Raw genomic sequence first — 25159 nt, 5'->3', positions numbered from 1 at the left:
CTGCATGACTTGGGGCTCAGACTGCTTGGTTGATTTGCAAGGGGGTGAGGTGAAAGACTGATGGACATCTTCTGCAGGTGCCAACTCTGATCTTTCAGCAGGAGACTGGGTGGGAGACAATGTGAAGGAACTGGAGGCACTGTCAGCAACCCAATCTACTATCGCCTGTACTTGTTCTGGCCTCATCATTCGTAGAGCCGCATTAGGCCCGACCAAATGCCGCTGAAGGTTCTGTTGCCTACTCGCACCTGAGGTAGGTGTTTCGCTTGTCCATGTAGCTGGCACAGATCGACCACGTCCTCTCCCTGCAACAGGAGCTCCACCAGCAGCACCACGACTGGGGCCATGTCCCTTATTTGACGCTCTCTCATATTTCTCAAATTTAGGATCTTGCCCTAAATGGGTGTTTTTTTAATATCAGAATAGAACAACAGTATCTAAATGGTGTATCTCACACATACAGATGCAGACTAGGCCGCAAAAATCGCCAAGAAATCGCCGAACACTGAACCCGAACTTTTACTGAAATGTTCGGGTTCGAATCCCAAAATCCTAAAGTTCTGTACGAACCCGAACTTTACAGTTTGGGTTCGCTCAACCCTACAAGTGACTGGAAGTAGTCCAAAGGATCTCACATGGAAGGATGGAGACATGCACAGTGTCACGGTACCATCTGTGACAGAGGTTAGAAGATCGGAGAGACTGACTGATTCTCAGTGTTGTGGTTTGGTAATGACCACACCTCTTGTCAGGTGCAGCCCATGGTCATTACTGCATTCCCTACTTAGTTTGGTCTCACACTTCATACCATGCAGTTGATATTCTCTGTTTGGATTTGGAAGAGTTGGTGTGTGGACCTTACCTGTGTTCCTGCTCATCCATTTTATAAGATAAGTTGTACTGCTCTTTGTATTTGGTTTTTCCCATGTGCTTGTGGTTACTAGGCCTCAGGGAGACGCTCGTTCGTTCACCTGGGAAGGAACCAGTAGTCTCATTCCCTGCCACTACCTAGGGCATTTCAGGGCTCCTAGGGTCTAGGTTCCGGCGTATGTATTTTCCCACCTTGAGGGTCTATACATACTGACAGGAGTTAGGGCCAGGTTTAGGGGCTTCCTAGGAGGTGACCTTTTTCCTCTCCCTAGCCTTGAGGCCTAGTTCTGTGTCCCTCCCCTCCCCTGTATTCGTGAGACACACAGACTGCCTACTGCATACATGGACTATTGTTATGCAACCGTCAAGGTGCTATCTACGGCACTCCCAAAGAAAAGAATAGAGCATCGGCGTGCATTTTCGACCAGCTACTCCATCTATTTCAGGTGGGCTCTACAAGAGATGGTGATTGGTGGTGGTCCCTGTGGATAAAGGATAATGTGTTCTAACAGGCATACCCCTTTAATGTGAACCATGTGAAATGCAAACACATTTCAGAAGATATGTTACAGAGATGCTTAAAGGTAGAAAAGGCTACTAAAGCATTGCTAAAGATCTGGAAGCACATCAGAAATGCAGCTTTGGATGGAAATAAACTATAATACATGTTGCATTGGTATACGGAAAGTAAAGATCAATGTTTCATTATGTTAGTAGTAAGAAGACCAGCACTCCGTAATTCCAATAATGAAAAGATAATCTTTTCATTATTGGAATTACGGAGTGCTGGTCTTCTTACTACAAGTATCTGGGGAATCAACCTACTGACCGTGCACCTGGACCCCTACCGGAGCACAGTGCCGCCCATTTGCCTTTGATCCTGTTTCATTATGTTGTCATATTTAGCCAACAGCACCTGATACCACTAGGGACTCAATATTCCACGTGCTTAAATGCATTTCTAATGTTTCCTTCCTTTAGGTCACATAACTTACTGTTTCACAGTCTTCTGAATTCACAGATTCACACGTTTTATTATTTAAAACAGACAGGAACGTTCCATTGGATTTCAAGCAATCATAAGATACACATTTGTCTGTCAATGATTGCAACGATTCCCCTGGCTTATAAAGAATAGAAGAAAGCAAGTATAAATGACTGATAAACCTTATATACATGAATAAAAGAAAATATATGCTTCAAATATAGTGGTCCCACAGTTTATATTGATATTGCTGTATCCTCAACATACAGTCGTCTTTCCTTGTCCATTGCAACGTGAAATCACATTCCACGTAGGAGGTTTCAGACAATCAGCCTTGGTTTTTCACTGGAAGAACGTCTGCATTGACTTTTGACATGCACTGATTGACTGTGTATGTCGCCTCTTACAGTACAGTACGGTACTATGTATCCTGTACTACTCTTTACCAGGTGAGGACAGCTTCATTGTATTTGTACACTACGTATAGTGTACAGGACCTCGAGGACTCTCCAGTCCTTTCTGCTGGAAGCTGTACATCTCTGCACAACAATCTTCACAATGATCTGTAAATCACAGCTATAGCCATGGTTTTGTACTCAAGTTTCACAAGAATTTTTTTCTTTTAAATATCTTAAATAATCTTGCCTACATTTTTTTTTGCACCTATGAGTAGTCAGTGAATGTCAGTCATCAATAGGTCAGTATTTTTTATACCTTCAAAACTGTACTTGTTCCATTTGACATTACAATGCTGCATGCTGACGGGATACAGTCACCACAGCACTCGTTACTGGGAGCTTTATACACCTCGCCCTGTATTTGAAGCAAATAGAGTTCAAGGTTATTTCTTAATATATCATCAACTTTTGCATTTTAATCCAGTTTTATGTAAAAAAAATAAAAATAAAAAAGCTTAATCACTGCACAATGCCAAGTTAGGCTCAGTTCATATCACTGTTTAGCTTTCCGTTCTGCTAACCGGTCGGAAGAAGAGAGAGAAAAACAAAATCAGGATCCTGTAAAAAAAAAAAAAAACGGATCCTGTGGCATCAGTTGTCATCTGTTTGAGCCATTTCCGCCTGAGATCTGCTTTTAAAACGTGCCAAAAAAAGTGCTGCATGCAGTATTTTTTTTCCCGTCTAAAAATCGGATCTAAGACGGAAATGGCTCGAACGGATGACATTGACAACTGATGTAACAAGATCCGTTTTTTTTACAGAATCCTGATTTTTTTTTTTCTCTCTTCTTCCGATCGGTCAGAAGAACGGAAAGCTAAACAGTGATGTCAACTCAGCCTTACAGGAAATTATGTTTAAACTTTTTTACCATCTACTTGATATTTCCTTGTTGTCAATTAAAATAAACATTGTAGGGAATTTATCTTTTTGCGCATAATGACATACCAGTTACATTGTCCATAAAAAAGAAATGTATTAAGTGGGCTTGGAAGCTGCTCCACACATGGTGGGTGCTGGCTATGTAATACAGCGGACTCTCACTGACCATAACCTGACATGATCATTTAAAACCTTAGATACCATGCTCAGCAGTGACATGGGCATCTGAAGATTAGTCAGCAGAAGAGGGCTCACTCTAATTTCCAAATGTAACTCCGGCTGTAAACTTGTGTGGATGCATTTACTTGGTATGGCAGCATGGGGTCTTGTGAATGATCTCCGGATTGTCATAGCAAAATGCCTGTTAAACCCTGTCTGAGGCAGTACTTAGTAATAAGGAGGGGTTTCTCTCTGACCACCTACTTGAACCCCCAAGGGGAAAATCATGTTCCGATTGGTTGTGATGGCAGCATGTGACCTTATGAAGGCTCACAGGACAGTCATTGCTAGCCTCCTATGGCTATGCAGACATACAGAGAGTCCCATAGACTGCAATAGTAAATTACTTCAGTCTAAGGTGTAACAGCGCTGTTCCCGCAGTCCCGGGCACTGTGTGATCTGCTGCCATGTTTCCCATTCACCGTTGCAGTCCTGGGCTCTGTCTGTGTAGGTACTGTTGTTCTGGGATCTGCTCCACAGTTTCTTCTCAGCCCTGGCCACAGCATGCTTGCGGCTTGTTTCCTGCAGCACTTCCTTAAGGGCCAGCATGCATCACTCCCTGTGCTTTGTGGGTTAGGTCATGTGACCACACTGATCAATCCTTGCCCTCCTGCACATATATAAGTGGCTCAGCCCCCTTCCCAGATGCCTCAGTGTCTAGGTCCTTGTGTCTTGCTAAGGTTCCTGATATCTGCCTGTGTTCCTGACTCGTACTTGCATTCCTGGTCTCTGCTACCTGTTTGATCCCTGCCTGTTGCTGACCTGGATTGCCTGACCTGTACCTGTGCTGCCTGTCTGACTTTGCCTCTGCCTCATCCTTCAGTCCTGCACAGTTGCTCCTGGTTACGACTAAGCCTGCACCTCTGCTACCTTTCTCAGGTACCTCCTGGTCCGCCTGGACCAGCTGCCTCGTGTGCCTATCCTCCTCAAGAGGTAACTACCTGGTGTTCTCCTCGGGAAAGTCTATCCCCACTATCAGGGGTACTGTAAAGATTGAGGGGTTCACTTAGACAATGCCCTTAGTAGGACACGTGGCAATGATTGCATGTTCAATTCACCTAAGGGGACTATTTTCCTTTTTGCATCTTTGATTTGTCCTCCCATTCCAATAGGCATAACATTTTAAATATTTCATTCACATAGCCATATGAGGACTTATTTTTTTGCAGGACATGATGCATTTTTTAATGGCACCATTTAATTTATCATGTTTTGTATTGGAAAAAGGGACAAAAATTCATTGTGGAGTAAAAATGAGAAAAATACACAATTCTGCCAAAAGTTATTTTGGGTTATCATATTACGATGTTCTCTATAAACTAAAAATGACATGACAGCTTTATTCTGCGAGTCAATGCAATTACAGAGATACTAAATTAGTATCTTTTTTTTACTGTAAAAATAATTAAAAACCTAATAGAGGGCGCTGTAATCATGACTCATGATTCATGACTTATGAACAGCTCCCTCTATTAGTTGTATAGTGTTATGACAAGACTATTCGCTGAGATCAGTTTCGCTATATTGCTCTATATTCGTTTTTTAGAATATTCGTAATATTCTAAAAAACAAATATATAGCAATATAGCGAATATTATGTAATAATTATATAGTAAGTCAGTAATAATATCTGACACTGGAAAAGCTGGGTAATAACTCAGTGTAGATCGCGAGTTATTACCCAGCTTTCCCAGTGTCAGATATCATCCTAGTGTAGATCGCAAATATTCTAATTGCAAATTTTTATCGTGAATTTTTTATGCAAAAGGCTACACTAATAAGCTTGTCATAAGACTGAGGCCGGAACACGGCCGCGTGCATTCGGCCTCAGTCTAATATTCTAGTCAGACTATGAAACCAATAGAGGGCGCTGTTGAGTTATGAACAGTGCCCTCTATTGGTTTTATAGTCTTCTGACAAGAATATTAGACTTGTCATAAGACTGTAAAACGACTAGAGAGGGCACTGTTCATAACTCCATAGCGCCATCTATTGGTTTTCATAGTCTTATGACACCTAAAACACAAGGAAGATTTTGCTCATTTGCATGTCTTTTCCATAAGCCCATGTTTATGCAAATTAGTTTTTACATGACAAAACTGTATAGAAAGGTTATTGATTATTATGTTAGGACAATTGGAAAACTTTGTCGGCCTAATGATATTGATCTAGGTGTGCAGGTCCACCCAAGCCATCCAACAGATGCAAAATAAATTTGAGGTTTACTGGTTCTTAGTCAGATGAGAGCTGGTTTGGAATATCCCATAGTGCACAAGGCTGCCATTGTAAGGTATGCTGTCTGTTATATGTCTCATGGTTAGATTGGGCACATACCTGGCTTTTGGCATAAAGCCTTTGTGTGGTTGTCTATTGTATGTTGTACATAATAGGAGTCTAGGATGCAACCAGCTATCCTCGTAATGCTGTTTCCAAACCATTTTGATGGGGTTTTCATCAATTTCTAACTGTTTTTTTAATGAACCAGACACTCTCTTCTCTTCCGAGCAGGGGGTACCTGGGGTTCTCCCGTTGACTTCCATTGTATTAGAGGATCTGAATTATTCGGCCGAGCACTCCAATCTGCCGAGCATAGCGATGCTCAAGCCGAACAGCAGTTCGGCAGAGTATGCTCGCTCATCTCTAACAATAAGTGCAATCTTGTGCACAGCTTCACATGAAGTTTAACATGCCTTGGAACCTTTAGCAGGCCCCTGGCTGACATGATAACCGATCAGAGCCCCATGATTTCAATGCAGGGACTCCTCTGGTCAGAAGGCAGAGGAAGCCCCCGCTGGCTGCCTAGCCTCCCAGGTGCTGTGATCTCTATCTATGAATGCGGAATCTGAGGGGTTAAATGACCAGTTTCCGTGTCATCGCCTATCCTGGTCATCGTGGCCAGGTGCCTGCTATATTATACAGCCGGCACCCGCTGTGTATCGACCATTCTCAGCACAGAAGCCTGCCGCATACAAGCCTTTGCACATAATGCTGTACATTATGTGTTAAGGGGTTAAGAAAATGTTTTAAAAAGTTTTCAAAAGTATAAAATATTGATAAAAATCAACAAGTAAGAAAAAATAAGCATAAATGGTATTGCCAAATCCAAAAATGTCTGAACTATTAAAATATAAAAATATTCTGTTCAATGAATGCTACAACAACAAAATGTAAAAATAGGCGATTCATCATTTTATGGTTGCAAATATATATATCTACCGTGTAAACAAGCTTTCATATTTGAACAGAAAATAAAATACATTATGTCTCTTGGGAGTAGTGAGAAATTGAAAACACAATCTTAAAACATTGTCTCGAGGGGGTTAGTACTGACATTTCATACGCTGGCATAAGATGCTCCAAATGTATTCATTCCAAATGTAATTTAAGCCAATTCTCTGGCATAAATAATTATAAATTTGTTGGGCCACGTAGGCCACATCTCAACATCTAAATTTTTTGAATAGTGACAAGCTCAGTGTTTTTGTGCAAGAAAAGGCTTGCTCAATTTTATTCTACTTTTTGGTAACTTTTTTCTGGTACCAGGGGACTAGATAAATTCCCACCTATATATCCAGAAGTTAAAAACTGATAATGATGAAGTCTAATATTGATAGAGGCATGACTCATGACTCTGCAGAAAAATGTTTCAAGAATAGGGTCACACGTGGTGGCCAATGTGCAGTAGTAGTGCGGCCACTAGGCTGGCGAAAAACACATGGTCACACAGTAAGGCTAGGGCGGCACTGGTCGCACGACACCTGTCGCGGCCGTGTTGAATTTCTTGTGACTGCCATGGTGATCCCATTCTTTTCTATGGAATCACCGCTACTCAGCGATCCTGGCCGCGACAGGTGTTGCGCGACCAGTGTCGCGGTGCAGCCCTAGCCTTAGGCAGCTAAACCTGCAAAATCACAATATCATCGGCAAAAAGCAATCAATTGACAATTAATCTGTAATGCTCTAACTGTGGCTTGCCTTGTTTTGCAGCCTCATTATGGCTGCATCTCTACAGCCTGCAGATCTACCCTAATGCAACAAGGGCAACAAGGACTTAATAAGAAGGTTAGGACAAGTTTTCAGTGTCTTTAGCCAAACATAAACCCTTCTGTACACTGACAGCAAGCAGAGTTTTGGAAACTGGTGAGGAGCTGAAATTGACAATTGCATAACGTTTTATTGTATAATGATTCAATTTTATTTGGTGATGGTTACTTACTTTGCTTTGTATATTATCTTTTGTATATACGGTATATTTTATCATAGTCTTGTACATTTTTATGCACCTTAGTTGTGTTAAGTCTATTTTTTCCAGAATCTCAGATCTCAGAGTTATACACAAAAGAACATATGTTTTTTTTGTTTTTTTTTCTGTTGGACAGACCTAAGCCATTATTCTATATGGTAAAACAGGATTCCATTGTTATTTTTACAATGGAAGTCAATAGCAGATAAATCCAGGTGTATGGATACCCAGTTGTTAACTTTTGCTTAGTGTACATTTATATAAGTCTACAGTCAAAAAGCAAGTGTTCAGTCAGTATAGGGTTCTATCCTGTTTTTCTTTTATTTCTACATAAAAGCAACTTGTAGCTGATCCATATTAAACAAATCAGTATGGGGCATATGCAGTGTTCCACTACGTAAGGGTGGGCACTACTCAAGGGTCAATTGGGTCACGTTGTTCTCCACCTGCTGTGGAATATGGTCATGGTATTTTATATTGCATTGTAATGTATACTTTCATGTTGTTTCCTGTGTGCCAGGCCTGCTAGGGGTGGAGTTCCTCTTCCTAGGCAGTAGAGGGAGCTAGGGAACCCCCTACTATATATAGTCAGGTCCAGTCCAGGAGAGGAGTGTGGTCATAAGCCAGTTTTGACTTTAGCCAGGTGTTAGCTGAAGTGCAGCTTTTAACATGCAGCTAGATAGCCCAGGCTTCTAGCTTGCCCCCAGGAGAAGAGGTTCCCTCCTGAAGTTATCCTGCATCTTACAAAGTACAGAGCAGTGCTAATTTTAACCAGCAAAGTAGAAAGCTGAAAGGCAGAAGGTTATTTGCATCAAGTGGATTCATACCAGAGGAAGGTTCCCTCCCAAGGATAAAGCCAGCTATTAGGCATCTGGGCCATGGAGAAAGTCAGACAGGATTCTGCAGAAAGTACAGCCTGATCTGTGAGTTTATTCCCTCTGAGTTATCTTGCTAGGATTTTACCTGCCATTTATGTCAAGCCTGCCTGATACCATTATCCTGCATATGGAACTTTATCTGAAGCCTGCAAATAGTTGAACTGTTCAGTAAAAAGGAGTTCTGGTTCACTCCAACTGTGTGTACCTCAATTATCCTACAACAAATCGGCGTGCCACCGTTACGTCACTGGCGTCACAAACTATAAGGGATCTTGCCACCGGCACACTAAACTTCCAACACCCAGGGCACCTCACCTACCACCTGGCCTGGTCCCTATATACAGAGAGTGCCCCAGAGGATCCATGTGCCAGCCTCTCCATCACTGCTGTACGCCTGCCCAGGATCTTCTACAAATTGTGAGTACCAAGAGTAACCCTCGGTCTGCTAACTGACCCCCGTGACCTCACATTCGCTCACCCTGCAGGACTGGCGTACTGCACACATTCATTAAGACTGGCGCTTTATGTGCCAGTAGAAAAGTCATATATATTGTTTCGTCCAGGGAAGCTTTGATTTTAAATATGGTAACTAGAAATATGTGCATCATGCAAGCTAATTTAAACTAAAATTTAGGACTAGTGCATATTATGGAGTTTCCTTTATTCATATTTTTATGACAACCCCTTTCAAAATGTCCTATTAGGGAATGTGCACATTGTAAACGGAAGGTCTACCAATCTGACCGCCCTCTATGAGCCATTAACAGGCACCAGCTCTCACTTGGGACTGATGTATTCAAGTACAATATTACATACAGTATATGACCTTTTACTTGAATGCCCCTGTGTTATATATTTCCCCTAGAAAGGTCACTATAGGAAAAATTAATGCTACATACTGTATGACTTCATAGGCAAAATCAACTTTTTGCCAGTGTTATCGGGAGCCTGACCCAAGGCATTCTACTGATTAGTACATATGCTTTTATAGGGATTATTTGATAGCAAAAAAAGTAACATTTTCATTTTACAATAATGTATTAAAAGCAACATTATTAAATGAAACATTTAATTGAAGATGTTAATTCATTAAACATACCACCAGGCAATCCTGAGCACTCTCGTATTTACATGTCTTCTTTTCCACTTCAGTAAAAAGCTGATTATTTACACTGATACAAGTATAGACTATACACACATTAACGGGGTCAATCAAAGATTGTCCAGGCTGTGAGAAAAAAAAATAGAAAAGTAATTATTAATAAACCTAACTATATTATGCTCTGCCTATGCATTTATATTGTGTACAGTATGCATATATACATTTAGACATACATAAAAATCCAGCGTGTAATAATCAAACCCAGAAGCACATTCAACGTAAATTTACTGTGTTCATCATATATTCCAATACATTTTTCAAACACTGGATGCCATATTTGTTGCGAGTACAGTAGTGAATTCCTACCGTATTCCTATCTCCATATTTAAAAACATTTTAAAATAGGAATCCAAAGTGGGCTTTGGTACTGGCTGGCGCCTCGATACCAAAGCCCAGTTCGGATTCCTATTTTAAAATGTTTTTAAATACGCAGATACAAATGCAGTAGGAATTCAACAAAGTCTTGCGCGACTTCGGCCGACACGAATTTGTCTGCACAGAGCAATACAATTTAATGCTTTACGGAAACAGCATTAAAAACAACATTCTTGAACGAATCGACTTCGAATCTATGCCCCGAAGCTCAATTCGCTCAAGCCTAGTGTCTCTCTGAAATAAATTGTAAGAAAATCCTTTCTTTTTAGGCTACATGCACTCAACCTTATCCTTTTGCGCTGACGAAACCACAGATCCACAAAATACAATCATCACCCATGTGCAATCCACAGTCCCATTATAGAAATTGCAATTCTTGTCCACAAAACAGACAAGAATAGGAAGAATAATGATTTCTACCATGCGACTACAGATTGCCCATGGAAGCAATCTGTAATTGTGCTCATCTGCAGTTTCCTGAGCGCAAAGCGTGCCTGAAGATTTATAAACAAGTGACTTAATAATAATTTCTTTCAGACAGACATGGCCCAACAGAGAGATGTGCAATTCCATGTGTCAGAAAAGAAAAATGAAGAGATAGAGAGAAAGCAAACCTGTGAAAAACACACATGGTTCAGCTTTCCTTGGTTCCCACAGTGGTTCCCTTCATCCAACTAAACTACTTCACACTGAAATCCTTGTTGTTCCACCTTAGAATTTTGATGTACTTCTAACACCCACCATAAATATATTTGAAATGTAAAGCTTATCTTTGAAACATACCTGTAAAGTTGTAGTTTTATTCAAAGATGTCAAAAACACACATGATATTTGGACACATTTTCCACAGCATTCTTTTTTGTCAGCAATTTCATAAGTTTCACCCTAGATACAGAAAATTAGATTTACAGTTTGAATTGATTTGTTCTTTTGTTGTAACCTAGAAATGCCCCTAAAACAAGGTGATATGGAAAGTCAGTTCTGGATTCCCTTAAAGGACCACAAGGTTGACATGGATGGGCCCTGAGGGGATCATTTATATAACTAAAATACCAGTGGATTTCGAGCATCAAAAGACAGTAATATGTAGAGATGGGACGGGGGATTCGTCGAATCCACGAATCCCTCGAATCTTGCTGGATTCGTGGGATTTGTGGACTCGAATCCAGACGTAATTTGCCTGAAACGAATCCGACGAATCTGGTGGGAGGGACTGGGAGGCGGAGCTGGGGGCCGGTGTGTTCACTGTGCTCCGGCCCCTCCGCTCCAGTAGTTATATAATGTGTAATTGTGATTAATAATCATGCTGCCCCCTCTGTGTGTAGTATTACATTCAATAAATCTTACTTACAGGGCTAGTACTGCTATCGTAACAGGCCGGCCGGGCAGACGAGCGGCAGCGTCACTGACTGACGTCACCTGCTTGCGCCGCTTCATTCATAAAGCAGGCGGCTCAGGCAGGTGACGTCAGTGAGTGACGCTGCCGCTCGTCTGCCCGGCCGGCCTGTTCCGATAGCAGTAGCCGGCTGTAAGTAAGATTTATTGAATGTAATACTACACACAGAGGGGGCAGCATGATTATTCATCACAATTACACATTATATAACTACTGGAGCGGCAATGGGGGGTGGTCTGTGGATGGCACTGTTATAGGGTGGGGGGGTCTGTGCATGACACTGTTATAGGGTGGGTGGTGGGTCTGTGGATGGCACTGTTATAGGGTGGGGGGGTCTGTGGATGACACTGTTAAGGGGTGGGTGGTGGGTCTGTGGATGGCACTGTTATAGGGTGGGGGGGTCTGTGGATGGCACTGTTATAGGATGGGGGGGTCTGTGGATGGCACTGTTATGGGGTGGGGGGGTCTGTGGATGGCACTGTTATGGGGTGGGGGGGTCTGTGGATGGCACTGTTATGGGGTGGGGGGGTCTGTGGATGGCACTGTTATGGGGTGGGGGGGGTCTGTGGATGGCACTGTTATGGGGTGTGGATGGCACTGTTATGGGGTGGGGGGGTCTGTGGATGGCACTGTTATGGGGTGGGGGGTCTGTGGATGGCACTGTTATGGGGTGGGGGGTCTGTGGATGGCACTGTTATGGGGTGTGGATGGCACTGTTATGGGGTGTGGATGGCACTGTTATAGGATGGGGGGGTCTGTGGATGGCACTGTTATAGGGTGGGGGGGTCTGTGGATGGCACTGTTATGGGGTGGGGGGGTCTGTGGATGGCACTGTTATGGGGTGGGGGGGTCTGTGGATGGCACTGTTATGGGGTGGGGGGGTCTGTGGATGGCACTGTTATGGGGTGTGGATGGCACTGTTATGGGGTGTGAATGGTACTGTTATGGGGTGTGGATGGCACTGTTATAGGATGGGGGGTCTGTGGATGGCACTGTTATGGGGTGGGGGGGTCTGTGGATGGCACTGTTATGGGGTGGGGGGGTCTGTGGATGGCACTTTTATGGGGTGGGGGGGTCTGTGGATGGCACTGTTATAGGGTGGGGGGGTCTGTGCATGACACTGTTATAGGGTGGGTGGTGGGTCTGTGGATGGCACTGTTATAGGGTGGGGGGGTCTGTGGATGACACTGTTAAGGGGTGGGTGGTGGGTCTGTGGATGGCACTGTTATAGGGTGGGGGGGTCTGTGGATGGCACTGTTATAGGATGGGGGGGTCTGTGGATGGCACTGTTATGGGGTGGGGGGGTCTGTGGATGGCACTGTTATGGGGTGGGGGGGTCTGTGGATGGCACTGTTATGGGGTGGGGGGGTCTGTGGATGGCACTGTTATGGGGTGGGGGGGGTCTGTGGATGGCACTGTTATGGGGTGTGGATGGCACTGTTATGGGGTGGGGGGGTCTGTGGATGGCACTGTTATGGGGTGGGGGGTCTGTGGATGGCACTGTTATGGGGTGGGGGGTCTGTGGATGGCACTGTTATGGGGTGTGGATGGCACTGTTATGGGGTGTGGATGGCACTGTTATAGGATGGGGGGGTCTGTGGATGGCACTGTTATAGGGTGGGGGGGTCTGTGGATGGCACTGTTATGGGGTGGGGGGGTCTGTGGATGGCACTGTTATGGGGTGGGGGGGTCTGTGGATGGCACTGTTATGGGGTGGGGGGGTCTGTGGATGGCACTGTTATGGGGTGTGGATGGCACTGTTATGGGGTGTGAATGGTACTGTTATGGGGTGTGGATGGCACTGTTATAGGATGGGGGGTCTGTGGATGGCACTGTTATGGGGTGGGGGGGTCTGTGGATGGCACTGTTATGGGGTGGGGGGTCTGTGGATGGCACTTTTATGGGGTGGGGGGGTCTGTGGATGGCACTGTTATGGGGTGGGGGGGTCTGTGGATGGCACTGTTATGGGGTGGGGTGGGGGGGGGTCTGTGGATGGCACTGTTATGGGGTGGGGGGGTCTGTGGACGGCACTTTTATGGGGTGGGGGGGGTCTGTGGATGGCACTGTTATGGGGTGGGGGGGTCTGTGGATGGCACTGTTATGGGGTGGGGTGGGGGGGGTCTGTGGATGGCACTGTTATGGGGTGGGGGGGGTCTGTGGATGGCACTGTTATGGGGTGGGGGGGGTCTGTGGATGGCACCGTTATGGGGTGGGGGGGTCTGTGAATGCCAGGGGGAGAGGTGAGATGCACTATGATACTACTGGCACATTGGGGGGAGGCACTATGATACGGGCACATTATGGGGGGAGATGGCACTATGATACGGGCACATTATGGGGGGAGATGGCACTATGATACGGGCACATTATGGGGGGAGGTGGCACTATGATACGGGCACATTATGGGGGGAGATGGCACTATGATACGGGCACATTATGGGGGGAGATGGCACTATGATACGGGCACATTATGGGGGGAGGTGGCACTATGATACGGGCACATTATGGGGGGAGATGGCACTATGATACGGGCACATTATGGGGGGAGGTGGCACTATGATACGGGCACATTATGGGGGGAGATGGCACTATGATACGGGCACATTATGGGGGGAGATGGCACTATGATACGGGCACATTATGGGGGGAGGTGGCACTATGATACCGGCACATAGGGGGAGGAGAGAGGCACTCCGCACTTGATACTGGCACATGATTAGGGGGGCATCTATGGGGACACTTACTGGCACATTATTGGGTGGCACTGTGGGGGCATCTACTGAGGCCACAAAGAAGGGGTATTTTATATGGGGGGCTCTGTGCGGTACTAGTATTATCAGGGGTAGTTTCTGCAGTTTAGTATTGGGGAGCACAGCGGAACAGTATTAGGGCTGTTAGGATGATTTGTCCAGAAGATGGGAGGATGATGGAAAAGTAGTAAACTAAGATTTATTTTTTTTTTGTCAAGCTGCAGAGACGAAAAATGGCTGAAAACTGGTGTCTGGTCTGAAGGTCTGAAAGGAGAAGATGAGGAAAGAGAACATCTACAAGAGACGTCACTGGATGTAAGAGGTATGTGCGCTGTATTACCCTGTATGTTCTGTAGTGATAGGAGCAGGGGTCATCGTGGTCATATAGGGTGCGACCGTGACTGGGAGGTGGAGGTTCAGACAAACTGACGCGGTCTGACTTTGTTTCTTACACCGTGCGTTCACACAATTATGTACAGGATTCGTAGGATTCGAGATTCGAAAGATTCGATATATTCGAGAACCTTTTCGGATTCGGATTCGGATTTGGATTCGAAAAAATTTGGATTCGTCCCACCTCTAGTAATATGTAAAGTGTGAGGTCTGCCTCTTGTGGCTAACATGTAAAAGCATACCTAACCTTTCAGCAAATGTTGTATTAATCAATAGTATAGTATGTTTTACATGAGGAGTAAGACTATTTCTGGCATGTATCACATGCATATTATAGCAAATTTCTTATATGTATGCCAGATCTTTAATTTGCAGTTCTCCCAGAGTTGCTGCATGGACAGTGTCTTCCATCCTCACATAATGTAGAGCAGATTCTGCTTCTTATTTGTCTGTCATTCACTCAGAAGCACACACTGGATTATGGAGGACATTGCCGATAGCTACTGACCTGTATACATGTTAATAAAATACTTTGGTTGAGACAGAACTGTCTCTTTGATTCTCCTGTCTCTCTGAGCTCCTGCTTACTCCTCCCCCTCTCCATATACTGACGTGTACTCTGATACTGTTACAGCAGTGGGTGAGATATCACTTTGTCAACCAACAGATTTGACTTTGGGCTACTCCTAAGGGCATTATCCTGGCGGCCCCTGATATCTACCCTATACAGGGATCTGGATTTTGCTGCAGGTGAACCACCAGACTGCTACTTTCTGGAGTAATCTATATTATTGACAGCTGACCCACTAAGGTCAGAGACACCGGTTCACAGCACTGAGGCAACAGGCAAAACGATAGTCAGAGACAGGCTAAGGTCAGAGCAGGCAGAGTACAAGCAATCTGATAAACAGTCCAAGATCAAGGCAGGTGTCAGAAATGATAAGTCAGTACAGAAGTCAGGCACAGATCAGATCAGGTAGCAGAGGGTCAATATCCAGAAAATGAGCAGAAATCGGTATACAGGAAGACAAATGAATACAGCACACCTTAGAAGGGAACTAGCAAGATAGACAACCCATTGCTCAAGCACCTTCCCATAGGGGAAGGTGTCTTGAGTACCCAAAAATGGCTAGCCATTGGCTGGTATGAATAAGGCTGCATGCTCTGGCCCTCTAGGAACCAGGAGGAAAAGGGCATGCCTGCCCTACAGAGAGAGTGGAGAGGCCATGCCGACATGAAGAAGGCTGTGGCCTGCAAGGAATAGCAGGCCGGTGTTTCTGGTGGGCACATCCTCCAAAATGAAGCAGAGGAAGGTGTAGTATCAGAAGAAGGGTGATAGCAGGATAGCAGGACGGTGGTAGGGACGAGCCACCAATATAACAGTTACTTCTTTGAGATGCTCCATATGGAGATGGATTCAAGAGAAGTTTCAAAGAGAAAAGTGTATAGCAAGCAGGGGGAGAAAGGAAAACAACTGAAGAACAAGACATTTTTCACAAGATATATTACTGAATCTCTTATGGTAGCTTGTACCATTGATATGTTCAAAAAGTTAGTAACCATTTAAGTGAATCCAGCTTATTTATGAAAAACTAAACTAAAGGTAATATTCACTGTAACTTACCGGACCACAGTCAGAATCGCAAATCTTTGTTGAAGAAAGTGCCATAAGTTGATTATTTATATTAACACACTGATATTCTGTACACGGTCCATCCATGAATACATCACTTTCCTTTAAACAAAAGAAAAAAAGAGATTCATTTTATAATTTAATTTAAAAAAAAAAGTATCAAGACCATTCCATTGTTAATTCCAACTTCAGTGCTGATTCATTTCTTAAATTGAAAGAAACAATGATCAAAACTTTGCTTTCCCAAGTTGTACTAAAGATGTATTATCATTTTAGACATGTATAGCATATATGTCTAATAGCTGCAGCAGACACATCTGGGACCCACCTCCATCTGTAGAACGGGGTTCAATGACACCATCACACTTGGTAAGGTAGCTGTTTCCATGCAATATTATATGAACAGAAAAACTGGCAAAGGATGGGGCACTAAGATTTACCACACTTTAATAAATAAAATTTATAAAACATACACAGTATCTTAAAAACAAAGTGAACGGTCTATTGCAACGTGTTTCGCCAAATGAACCATCGACTTACTCAGACTTTGTTTTTGAGATATGCTTTATATATTTTATTTATTAAAGTGTGGTAAATCTTAACACCCCATCCCTTGCCAGTTAATATTTTTATCTAATATTGCACATATTTTTCGGGAAGCGCCATTGGACACCAGTGGCTTAAGGGAGCTGTTCTGAAACCACAATCCATTTGTGGCATTGTTTTCTAGCATTGTGCCTGGTTCAGAACTCAATCTGGTGAGTTGCAATCCCCGGGATCAGGGGGAAACTCTACATCACAGTTCACACACAGGGGGCACTCCTTACAGGAGTGAAAGGATAGAGGTAGAGTGCAAATACATGGCCACATTCCCAGTCATTCTCCTTTGCCAGGTGGGACAATGGACCACCATTTTGAAGATTGGTGTGGGTTCCTGTGGTGTACACACTTTTAGACCAAACCAATCTAACTAAAATAATAAAACACTAACAGTTGTAGCATTCATGTCCATTAAAATCTCAGTTTTTTTCTCATCGTTCCATAGATGATTTTTTCAGAAGCATTGTGAAACATCCAGCTGGACTTGGGCAAAATGGTTCACACTAGTCAATTTTTCATGATAAGGAAAGACTTTTCAGTAACTAGTCTTTGTGTGCCTTTACTGGGCAAAGCGCCTGTGACAACCACACGTCCAATCTCAGCTTCTTAATCTTTTGCCTACTGTATTGACTTTTGAAAACGTCATTAACAGAGAGGTTTGCTTACGTTTTCCCTCTGCGGTGTGGATGTTTACTCAGTGTGGGCAATAAAATATATGATCAGTACAACAGTTTTGTGTGTTATTAGTTTAGTTACATTGAGTTTAAATTCCAGAGAGTTCACTTACTTTTTTTTGCAACTGTACATGAAATCAGGTGGAGGTTTGGTGGCCAGAGCTGTGTTTTTGTAATAAAAATCTCCAACATCCGGGTAGACTTGCAAAATAATGAACTTCTGCCTTCCTGCAGTACCCACTAATGGGAGCTAACTTTTTGCTAAGTTCATTGTATAAACATAATGCAATAAGTCTGAGTTTGCATCTGTGTCAGAGGCTTCATTAACCATCCAAAATATTGGACAAAATAGCCCTGAATGCAGAACTTTTTTGTCCGATAAAACGCCAGACTCCCAAAAAGATACCTGGCAGACCCCATCATAGACAATTGTGTCTGTCTGGCACCACTCTGCCAGATCCAGCATTTATGCTATTTTCATTGATCTGATCCTATAATGAAGCAGAACAAATGAATTAAATAGTGCTAATGTGAAAGTAGCCTAAACTTACAAGTTTGAGACAAAGTCACATGCAATATTTCACTGAATGCAATAAATGGATGGCTCACTGTGGATTATTACCACGACTGGTGCTCAGGTCAAAAAGAACCACCCCTTGCGCTCGATAAAAATATATAGAAAGTTGGACCGGCACTCAAAGCATTCTAAGAGCAATATGGAACCACACACATTTATTAAATCACAGTGTACCTAGGTACTGTACATCTAATATATAAAATACAACATACAAAATCTTGAATATAAAATAAATCAAATATATAGAATCGAATGTCATAAGTCGAATCAATAAAATCGAATGTATAAAATAGAACATCAATGGAGCATTCTAAAACGATTGTCTCCATAGGAAACCGAAACAACAATCATTTTAGAATGCTCCAGTGATGTTCTATTTTATACATTCGATTTTATTGATTCGACTTATGACATTCGATTTTATATATTTGATTTATTTTATATTCGAGATTTTGTATGTTGTATTTTATATATTAGATGTATAGTACCTAGGTACATTGTGATTTAGTAAATGTGTGTGGTTCCACATTGCTCTTAGAATGTTTTGAGTGCCGGTCCAACTTTCTATAAAGTCACATGCAATGTCAGTTTCCACATGGATCACAGGTAGTTATATACAACTTGGAACATTTGTAAGATCTCCGATCATGTTATTATGATTCTGTAGACTGTCTCTCAACTTTCTGCATAATAGGCAAACTATGAGAACACTCAAGCCTAGGTAATACTAAGATATTAATATAATTTTCAAAAATTACCATGGGATTCAAGCAATGCCACATATTTATCCTTCCATCTCTACAAAGAATAACACATACAAGTTTTATTTTTTTAAATCCTCGAAGAGCACAGCTAATTTTGGCTTTAAAGAAGCTGCCCCAAATATGATATGTCACGTACTTTAGGCGGTGAGAACTTTGTTATGCTTATACTCTACTCATTTAAGCAATTCCAAAACACATTAGGTGGAAACTTGTCAATACTACTTTGCTTGAGCCATACATTTTTAATTTTCAAAATGTGTAATAGAAGAAAAAAACATGCCAATCAGATCCTGAATTGAGAATGAGGGTTGAAAGTGAAGGTGAATGCAAACAGTGCAATTTTATTTCTACTACTGTTTAGTAAGATCTTTCTTTATTCATTTTTCATGCCTTTAAGAGCTAGATATTTTTTTAATTTTCTTTTTTATTGTTTATATAGGGTTAGATTTTTGTAGTACAAACTGTGGTTTCTAATGATAACATTCTGGGGTACATGTACAGTAACTTTTTCATTACTTTTTAAACAAGCCCATCATTATTTTTTATTTTCATTACAGTATTCCCTATGTGGGATAACTAACATGCTTATTTTATAGTTCAGGTAGTTTTTTCAATTTTTTTTAAAATCACCTTTTTTGTATTTTTTCAGAGATGAGGTTGAAAAATAAAATTACAATTCTGTCAGTGTTTATTTTTATTTTTTGATGGGGTCCATTCCAGTATTCAGTTCCAGCAGAGAAAAAGAATGCCATATTTGCTGTATCAGGCATATCTGAACACATCTGGGCCTGACAGATCCCATTTACTATAACGGGGTCTGCTTGGTTTCAGGCATGAATACCTTCATTCTTGTGGGCAAAATACCACTGCATTCTTGCTCCTTTTCTATTTTGTACTCCCACACAGTACTAATGCCGTGTGAGTGCTCTCACAGTGTAATTATGCCCCTTTAGTTGCTCCACACAGTAGTAATGCCCCCTTAATGTCTCCACAAAGTAGTTTTTCTCCCTTAGTGCCCCATTCACAGTAGGATGCTTCCTAAGTGCCGCCACAAAGTATAATGCTCCCTTAGCTCCCTCTTACATTAAGAATGTCCACTTAGTTCATTCTTTAACTTTAGGCCTCATGCACATGAACAATTTTGCAGACAGTATACAGAACCATTCATTTCAATGGGTATGCAAAAAAAACGGAAGTTGCTCTGTGTGCATTCCGTTTCCGTATGTCCGTATTTTCGTTCTGCAAAAAAAATAGAACATGTTCTATTATTGTCCGCATTACGGACAAGGATAGAACTGTTCTATTAGGGGCCAGCTGTTCCGTCCCGCAAAATACGAAATGCACACGGACAACCGCAAAATACATACGGTCGTGTGCATGAGGTCTTATTTTGTGGGTCAATACGAGTATGGAGATACAAGATTTATATAGCATTTTTATGTTTTATTACTTTTGCACCATCAAATCACTTTCAAAACAATATTTCTTTATCTGTGTCACCATATTATATGATCACATGGCACTAATTAAACTAACGAGACTGCACTGTTCAGTCAGTGGGTCTGTATTTTTAATGACCATGTGGTATTGGAGGTGCTATATGGAGACCATCAATACAGTGTGGTCTTCAGTAGTTAAATAAGAGACAGCTGAACGGGTCTGGATCCATCTACAGAATCTGCGCAGATGTTGCCCGTGCATTGGGAACCACAAATTGCGGTTCTCAATGCACAGAACTGCAGACCAATGGCCGTGTGCATGAGCCCTAAGGCAATCCCAAAGACCATTGTTAGATGTCCAGTCATCATTGGGACCCTGAGATTTTTATCACAAATGGGGTACAGAGGTGGGACCCTCCCACTATAAGCCACTTAGATGCCGCAGTCGCTATTTAATGTGGCTTTTAAGAGTTTAAATAGCCAGAAAAAGTCCTAGCTCCAATCTTGGCTATTGCAACAGAGTGTCAGCAGTATGCTACGGCCATGCTGTACATTTATGCCATAGGTGTGGGAGGGGGTAAGACAAGTGTTTTAAAATAGAATTTAACAGTCAGTCATAGTCTAATCAAAGTATTTGGATTCTTTAAACTCTTGATTGTTTTACTAGCTTTTTTCAGTATTTTGATACTAATTGCCGTATTTATTTCTGTTATTTTAATTTTTATTGATCTAAAAAATAAATAGTAACGGTTAAAAAAGGCATGGCCAAGAACCCATAACATTGCACAACAAAATCAACTTTCTCACAAGACGAAATAATTCTCCTAATTTGTATAATTTGTGCAATTTATGAAGCAGAAAAATGTCTCTTCTGTTTGGAGGAAATTTTTATATTTTAACTATAGAAAGAAAAAAAAAGAGATGTCAACCTACATTAAGAAGCTTTGTAACCCCGGCCTGTGTTGTAAAAACACAATATTTTTGGACACACTGCCCGCAGCACTGGTTGGTAGGTGGCACATACTTCTCCCCCTAAATAGAAAAATCATAATTAATAATGAAAAAATCATTCAACATAAACATTTTACTGAACAGGTCCATTAACTACTCACATATTTACAGTCACTTGTGCTGTTATATTGGCAGGTCTCTTTTTCTGTAACTGTAAAAAGTTGTCCACCTGACTTGACACATTTATAAGTTGTACAGATGTCTCCCGGGGATGAAAAAGATTCTCCTTCCTATAAAGCAGAATGAGCAGACTGTTATGAATAAATGTATTCTGTTGACTTTGCTGTTCTCTAATATAGGCCAATGGCAGAAGGGCACAATCCAGTCAAATTAAAATAAAAAGCTGCATGCCCCCTACTCTGCTGCCTTGTTCTGCCCACATATTTGGCAAGCTTCAAGCTACTTGTCCATACTAAAATTATCTAGTATGGCAAGTCATTGCTGGCAGTTCATAAACATGGTCTGGTGGGGGACTGTTGGAGCTTCGTTTCTAACTTGGTGGTGGTGGAGGGTTGAAGAGGTGAGTACTGTCTTTTTCCAAATTTTACAGCGTGTGTTTTTTTTTTCTTTCAGAGTTGGATGACCCATTTAGGACAGTCTTCAGGGCCAGACAAAGTTTAGCATTTTGTTACACAGTTTAGTTTAATTACTATAACTTTAGTTGTTGGGCTAGTCAGTGACAAGATTTTTTGGAAATAAGCAGGTACCTTTTGACACTACAGTCAGGTCCATAAATATTGGGCAATGGACACAATTGTAATATTTTTGGCTCTATACACCACCACAATGGATTTGAAATGAAACGAACAAAATGTGCTTCAACTGCTGACCGCCAGCTTTAATTTGAGGGTATTTACATCCAAATCAGGTAAATGGTGTAGGAATTACAACAGTTTGCAGATGTGCCTCCCACTTGTTAAGGAACCAAAAGTAATGGGATAATTGGCTTCCCAGCTGTTCCATGACCAGGTGTGTGTTATTCCCTCATTATCCCAATTACAATGAGCAGATAAAAGGTCCAGAGTTAATTTCAAGTGTGCTATTTGCATTTGGAATCTGTTGCTGTCAACTCTCAAGATGAGATCCAAAAAGCTGTCATTATCAGTAAAGCAAGCCATCATTAGGCTGAAAAAAACAAAACAAACTCATCAGAGAGATAGCAAAAACATTAGGCGTGGCCAAAACAACTGTTTGGAACATTCTTAAAAAGAAGGAATGCACCGGTGAGCTCAGCAACACCAAAAGACCCGGAAGACCACGGAAAACAACTGTAGTGGATGACCAAAGAATTCTTTCCCTGGTGAAGAAAACACCCTTCACAACAGTTGGCCAGATCAAGAACACTCTCCAGGAGGTAGGAGTATGTGTGTCAAAGTCAACAATCAAGAGAAGACTTCACCAGATTAAATACAGAGGGTTCACCACAAGATGTAAACCATTGGTGAGCCTCAAAAACAGGAAGGCCAGATTAGAGTTTGCCAAACGACATCTAAAAAACCCTTCACAGTTCTGGAACAACATCCTATGGACAGATGAGACCAAGATCAACTTGTACCAGAGTGATGGGAAGAGAAGAGTATGGAGAAGGAAAGGAACTGCTCATGATCCTAAGGATACCACCTTATCAGTGAAGCTTGGTGGTGGTAGTGTCATGGCGAGGGCATGTATGGCTGCCAATGGAACTGGTTCTCTTGTATTTATTGATGATGTGACTGCTGATAAAAGCAGCAGGATGAATTCTGAAGTGTTTCGGGCAATATTATCTGCTCATATTCAGCCAAATGTTTCAGAACTCATTGGACAGCGCTTCACAGTACAGATGGACAATGACCCAAAGCATACTGCAAAAGCAACCAAAGAGTTTTTTAAGGGAAAGAATTGGAATGTTATGCAATGGCCAAGTCAATGACCTGACTCAAATCTGATTGAGCATGCATTTCACTTGCTGAAGACAAAACTGAAGGGAAAATGCCCCAAGAACAAGCAGGAACTGAAAACAGTTGCAGTAGAGGCCTCGCAGAGCATCACCAGGGATGAAACCCAGCGTCTGGTGATGTCTATGCGTTCCAGACTTCAGGCTGTAATTGACTGCAAAGGATTTGCAACCAAGTATTACAAAGTGAAAGTTTGATTTATGATTATTATTCTGTCCCATTACTTTTGGTCCCTTAACAAGTGGAAGGCACATATGCAAACTGTTGTAATTCCTACACCGTTCACCTGATTTGGATGTAAATACCCTCAAATTAAAGCTGACAGTCTGCAGTTAAAGCACATCTTGTTCGTTTCATTTCAAATGCATTGTGGTGGTGTATAGAGCCAACAATTTTAGAATTGTGTTGATGTCCCAATATTTATGGACCTGACTGTATATTTATACCAATTATGTATGCTTTTTACATAATTTTTAGGCTTATAGTTTGTGTTAATCATTGTTTGCCATAAATTTTAATATGTTACTTGCTCAATTTTTGGCAAGCAGTACGACAATGATTAATATGAGGAACATGTTTTTGGGATGGGTTATTTTTGTGTACTTTTTAAAATATTTTCATATTTTTTTAATTTATTTTATTTTTTTATTTTATGATATGCCCCTCAAAAGGTCAAAAAAGAGAAGGGACCTATTATTTTTTAAATTAATTTATGTATGCTATATTTTCCAATTTTAGGAGGATATCCGCCTGGCTACAGTTACAACTGTAATCCTCCCCCATATTCAGTACTTTACAGTGCTGCCTATTTTACTACAGTGCTCCATCATTCCATAGAACTATTCTCTAGTGTACAGAACTCTAGTGTACAGGGCTCTGTCAGTCTTGATATCCCTTGCTCCGATAGAAAATGTGCGTAATTTATGGTGAGTTGCAGGCTCAAAATTGAATATTGCAAAAATGAGGTTTGGAACATTTTTACACCATAAAAAATGATGCAGAGAGATGATATATTTCACCTACATGTTTATTACAACCTAATACAATACCTATCTCATATATGCATGAACACTTTCTATCCTATAGCTGTCTGTGCTTCTTCCTTACCATACAATATCTCAATCCACAATACTCCTGATCTTAGATAACCCCAACTGGGCGATGGGTACACACAATTTACTCTGCACTTATTGATAAATATTATGTGAATATGTTAATATTGTAAAAAATTAAAAAAGGTATTCTATTTGTATCATCTCTATCCCATGTACACTATATTGTGGAACCCTCTTTCTGTTTACGTTGTAATATAGTACTTGATTGTAATTACGTTGTAATATAGTACTTGATTGTAAAAATTATTATTATAGATGCATTCTTCATTTCCTATCGATTTAACATATCTTGGGATGTGTGGATTAAGATTATGGACAATTTGATGAGCACATGGTTTTTCAATACTGTGTAATGAGATGTCCACATACGGTGTATATGTGTGTGTATATATATATATATATATATATATATATATATATATACATATACACACACGTGAAACTCGAAAAATTTGAATATCGTGCAAAGTTCATTTATTTCAGTGATGCAACTAAAAAGGTGAAACTAACATATGAGATAGACTCATTACATGCAAAGCAAGATATTTCAAGCCTTTATTTGTTATAATTTGGATGATTATGGCTTACAGCTTATGAAACCCCAAAGTCACAATTTTGAGGTACCCTTTGCTCAGGGGATATGGATTAATTAGCTGACTAGAGTGTGACACTTTGAGCCTAAAATATTGAACCTTTTCAGAAAATTTTAATTTTAAGCTGCATTACTGCAATTCCTTTTAATTTGCATTGCTGAAATAAATAGACTTTTGCACGATATTCAAATTTTTTCGAGTTTCACCTGTA

At 41.5% G+C, this 25159-nt stretch overlaps 1 protein-coding gene across 6 annotated transcripts in view; it reads right to left on the bottom strand.

Moving 5' to 3' along the window:
* The window catches only part of LOC120981020 (kielin/chordin-like protein), an 87209-nt gene that overhangs the window by 17095 nt on the left and 44955 nt on the right, over positions 1–25159 (bottom strand). For all 6 annotated transcript variants that reach the window (XM_040410468.1, XM_040410472.1, XM_040410469.1 and 3 more), the window contains 7 exons: positions 21408–21536; positions 21229–21327; positions 16233–16343; positions 10853–10954; positions 9632–9760; positions 2570–2668; positions 1866–1994 (listed from right to left, as the gene is read on the bottom strand). In XM_040410468.1, coding sequence (XP_040266402.1) covers positions 1866–1994; positions 2570–2668; positions 9632–9760; positions 10853–10954; positions 16233–16343; positions 21229–21327; positions 21408–21536 — 798 coding nt within the window. The remainder of the gene's footprint in view (positions 1–1865; positions 1995–2569; positions 2669–9631; positions 9761–10852; positions 10955–16232; positions 16344–21228; positions 21328–21407; positions 21537–25159) is intronic.

The sequence above is a fragment of the Bufo bufo genome, chromosome 10 (genome assembly GCF_905171765.1).
Source record: "Bufo bufo chromosome 10, aBufBuf1.1, whole genome shotgun sequence".
In the NCBI taxonomy this organism is placed as follows: Eukaryota; Metazoa; Chordata; class Amphibia; order Anura; family Bufonidae; genus Bufo; species Bufo bufo.
Note: the sequence above shows the minus strand (reverse complement) of the source record. Positions and strands in the feature narration are given on the sequence as shown.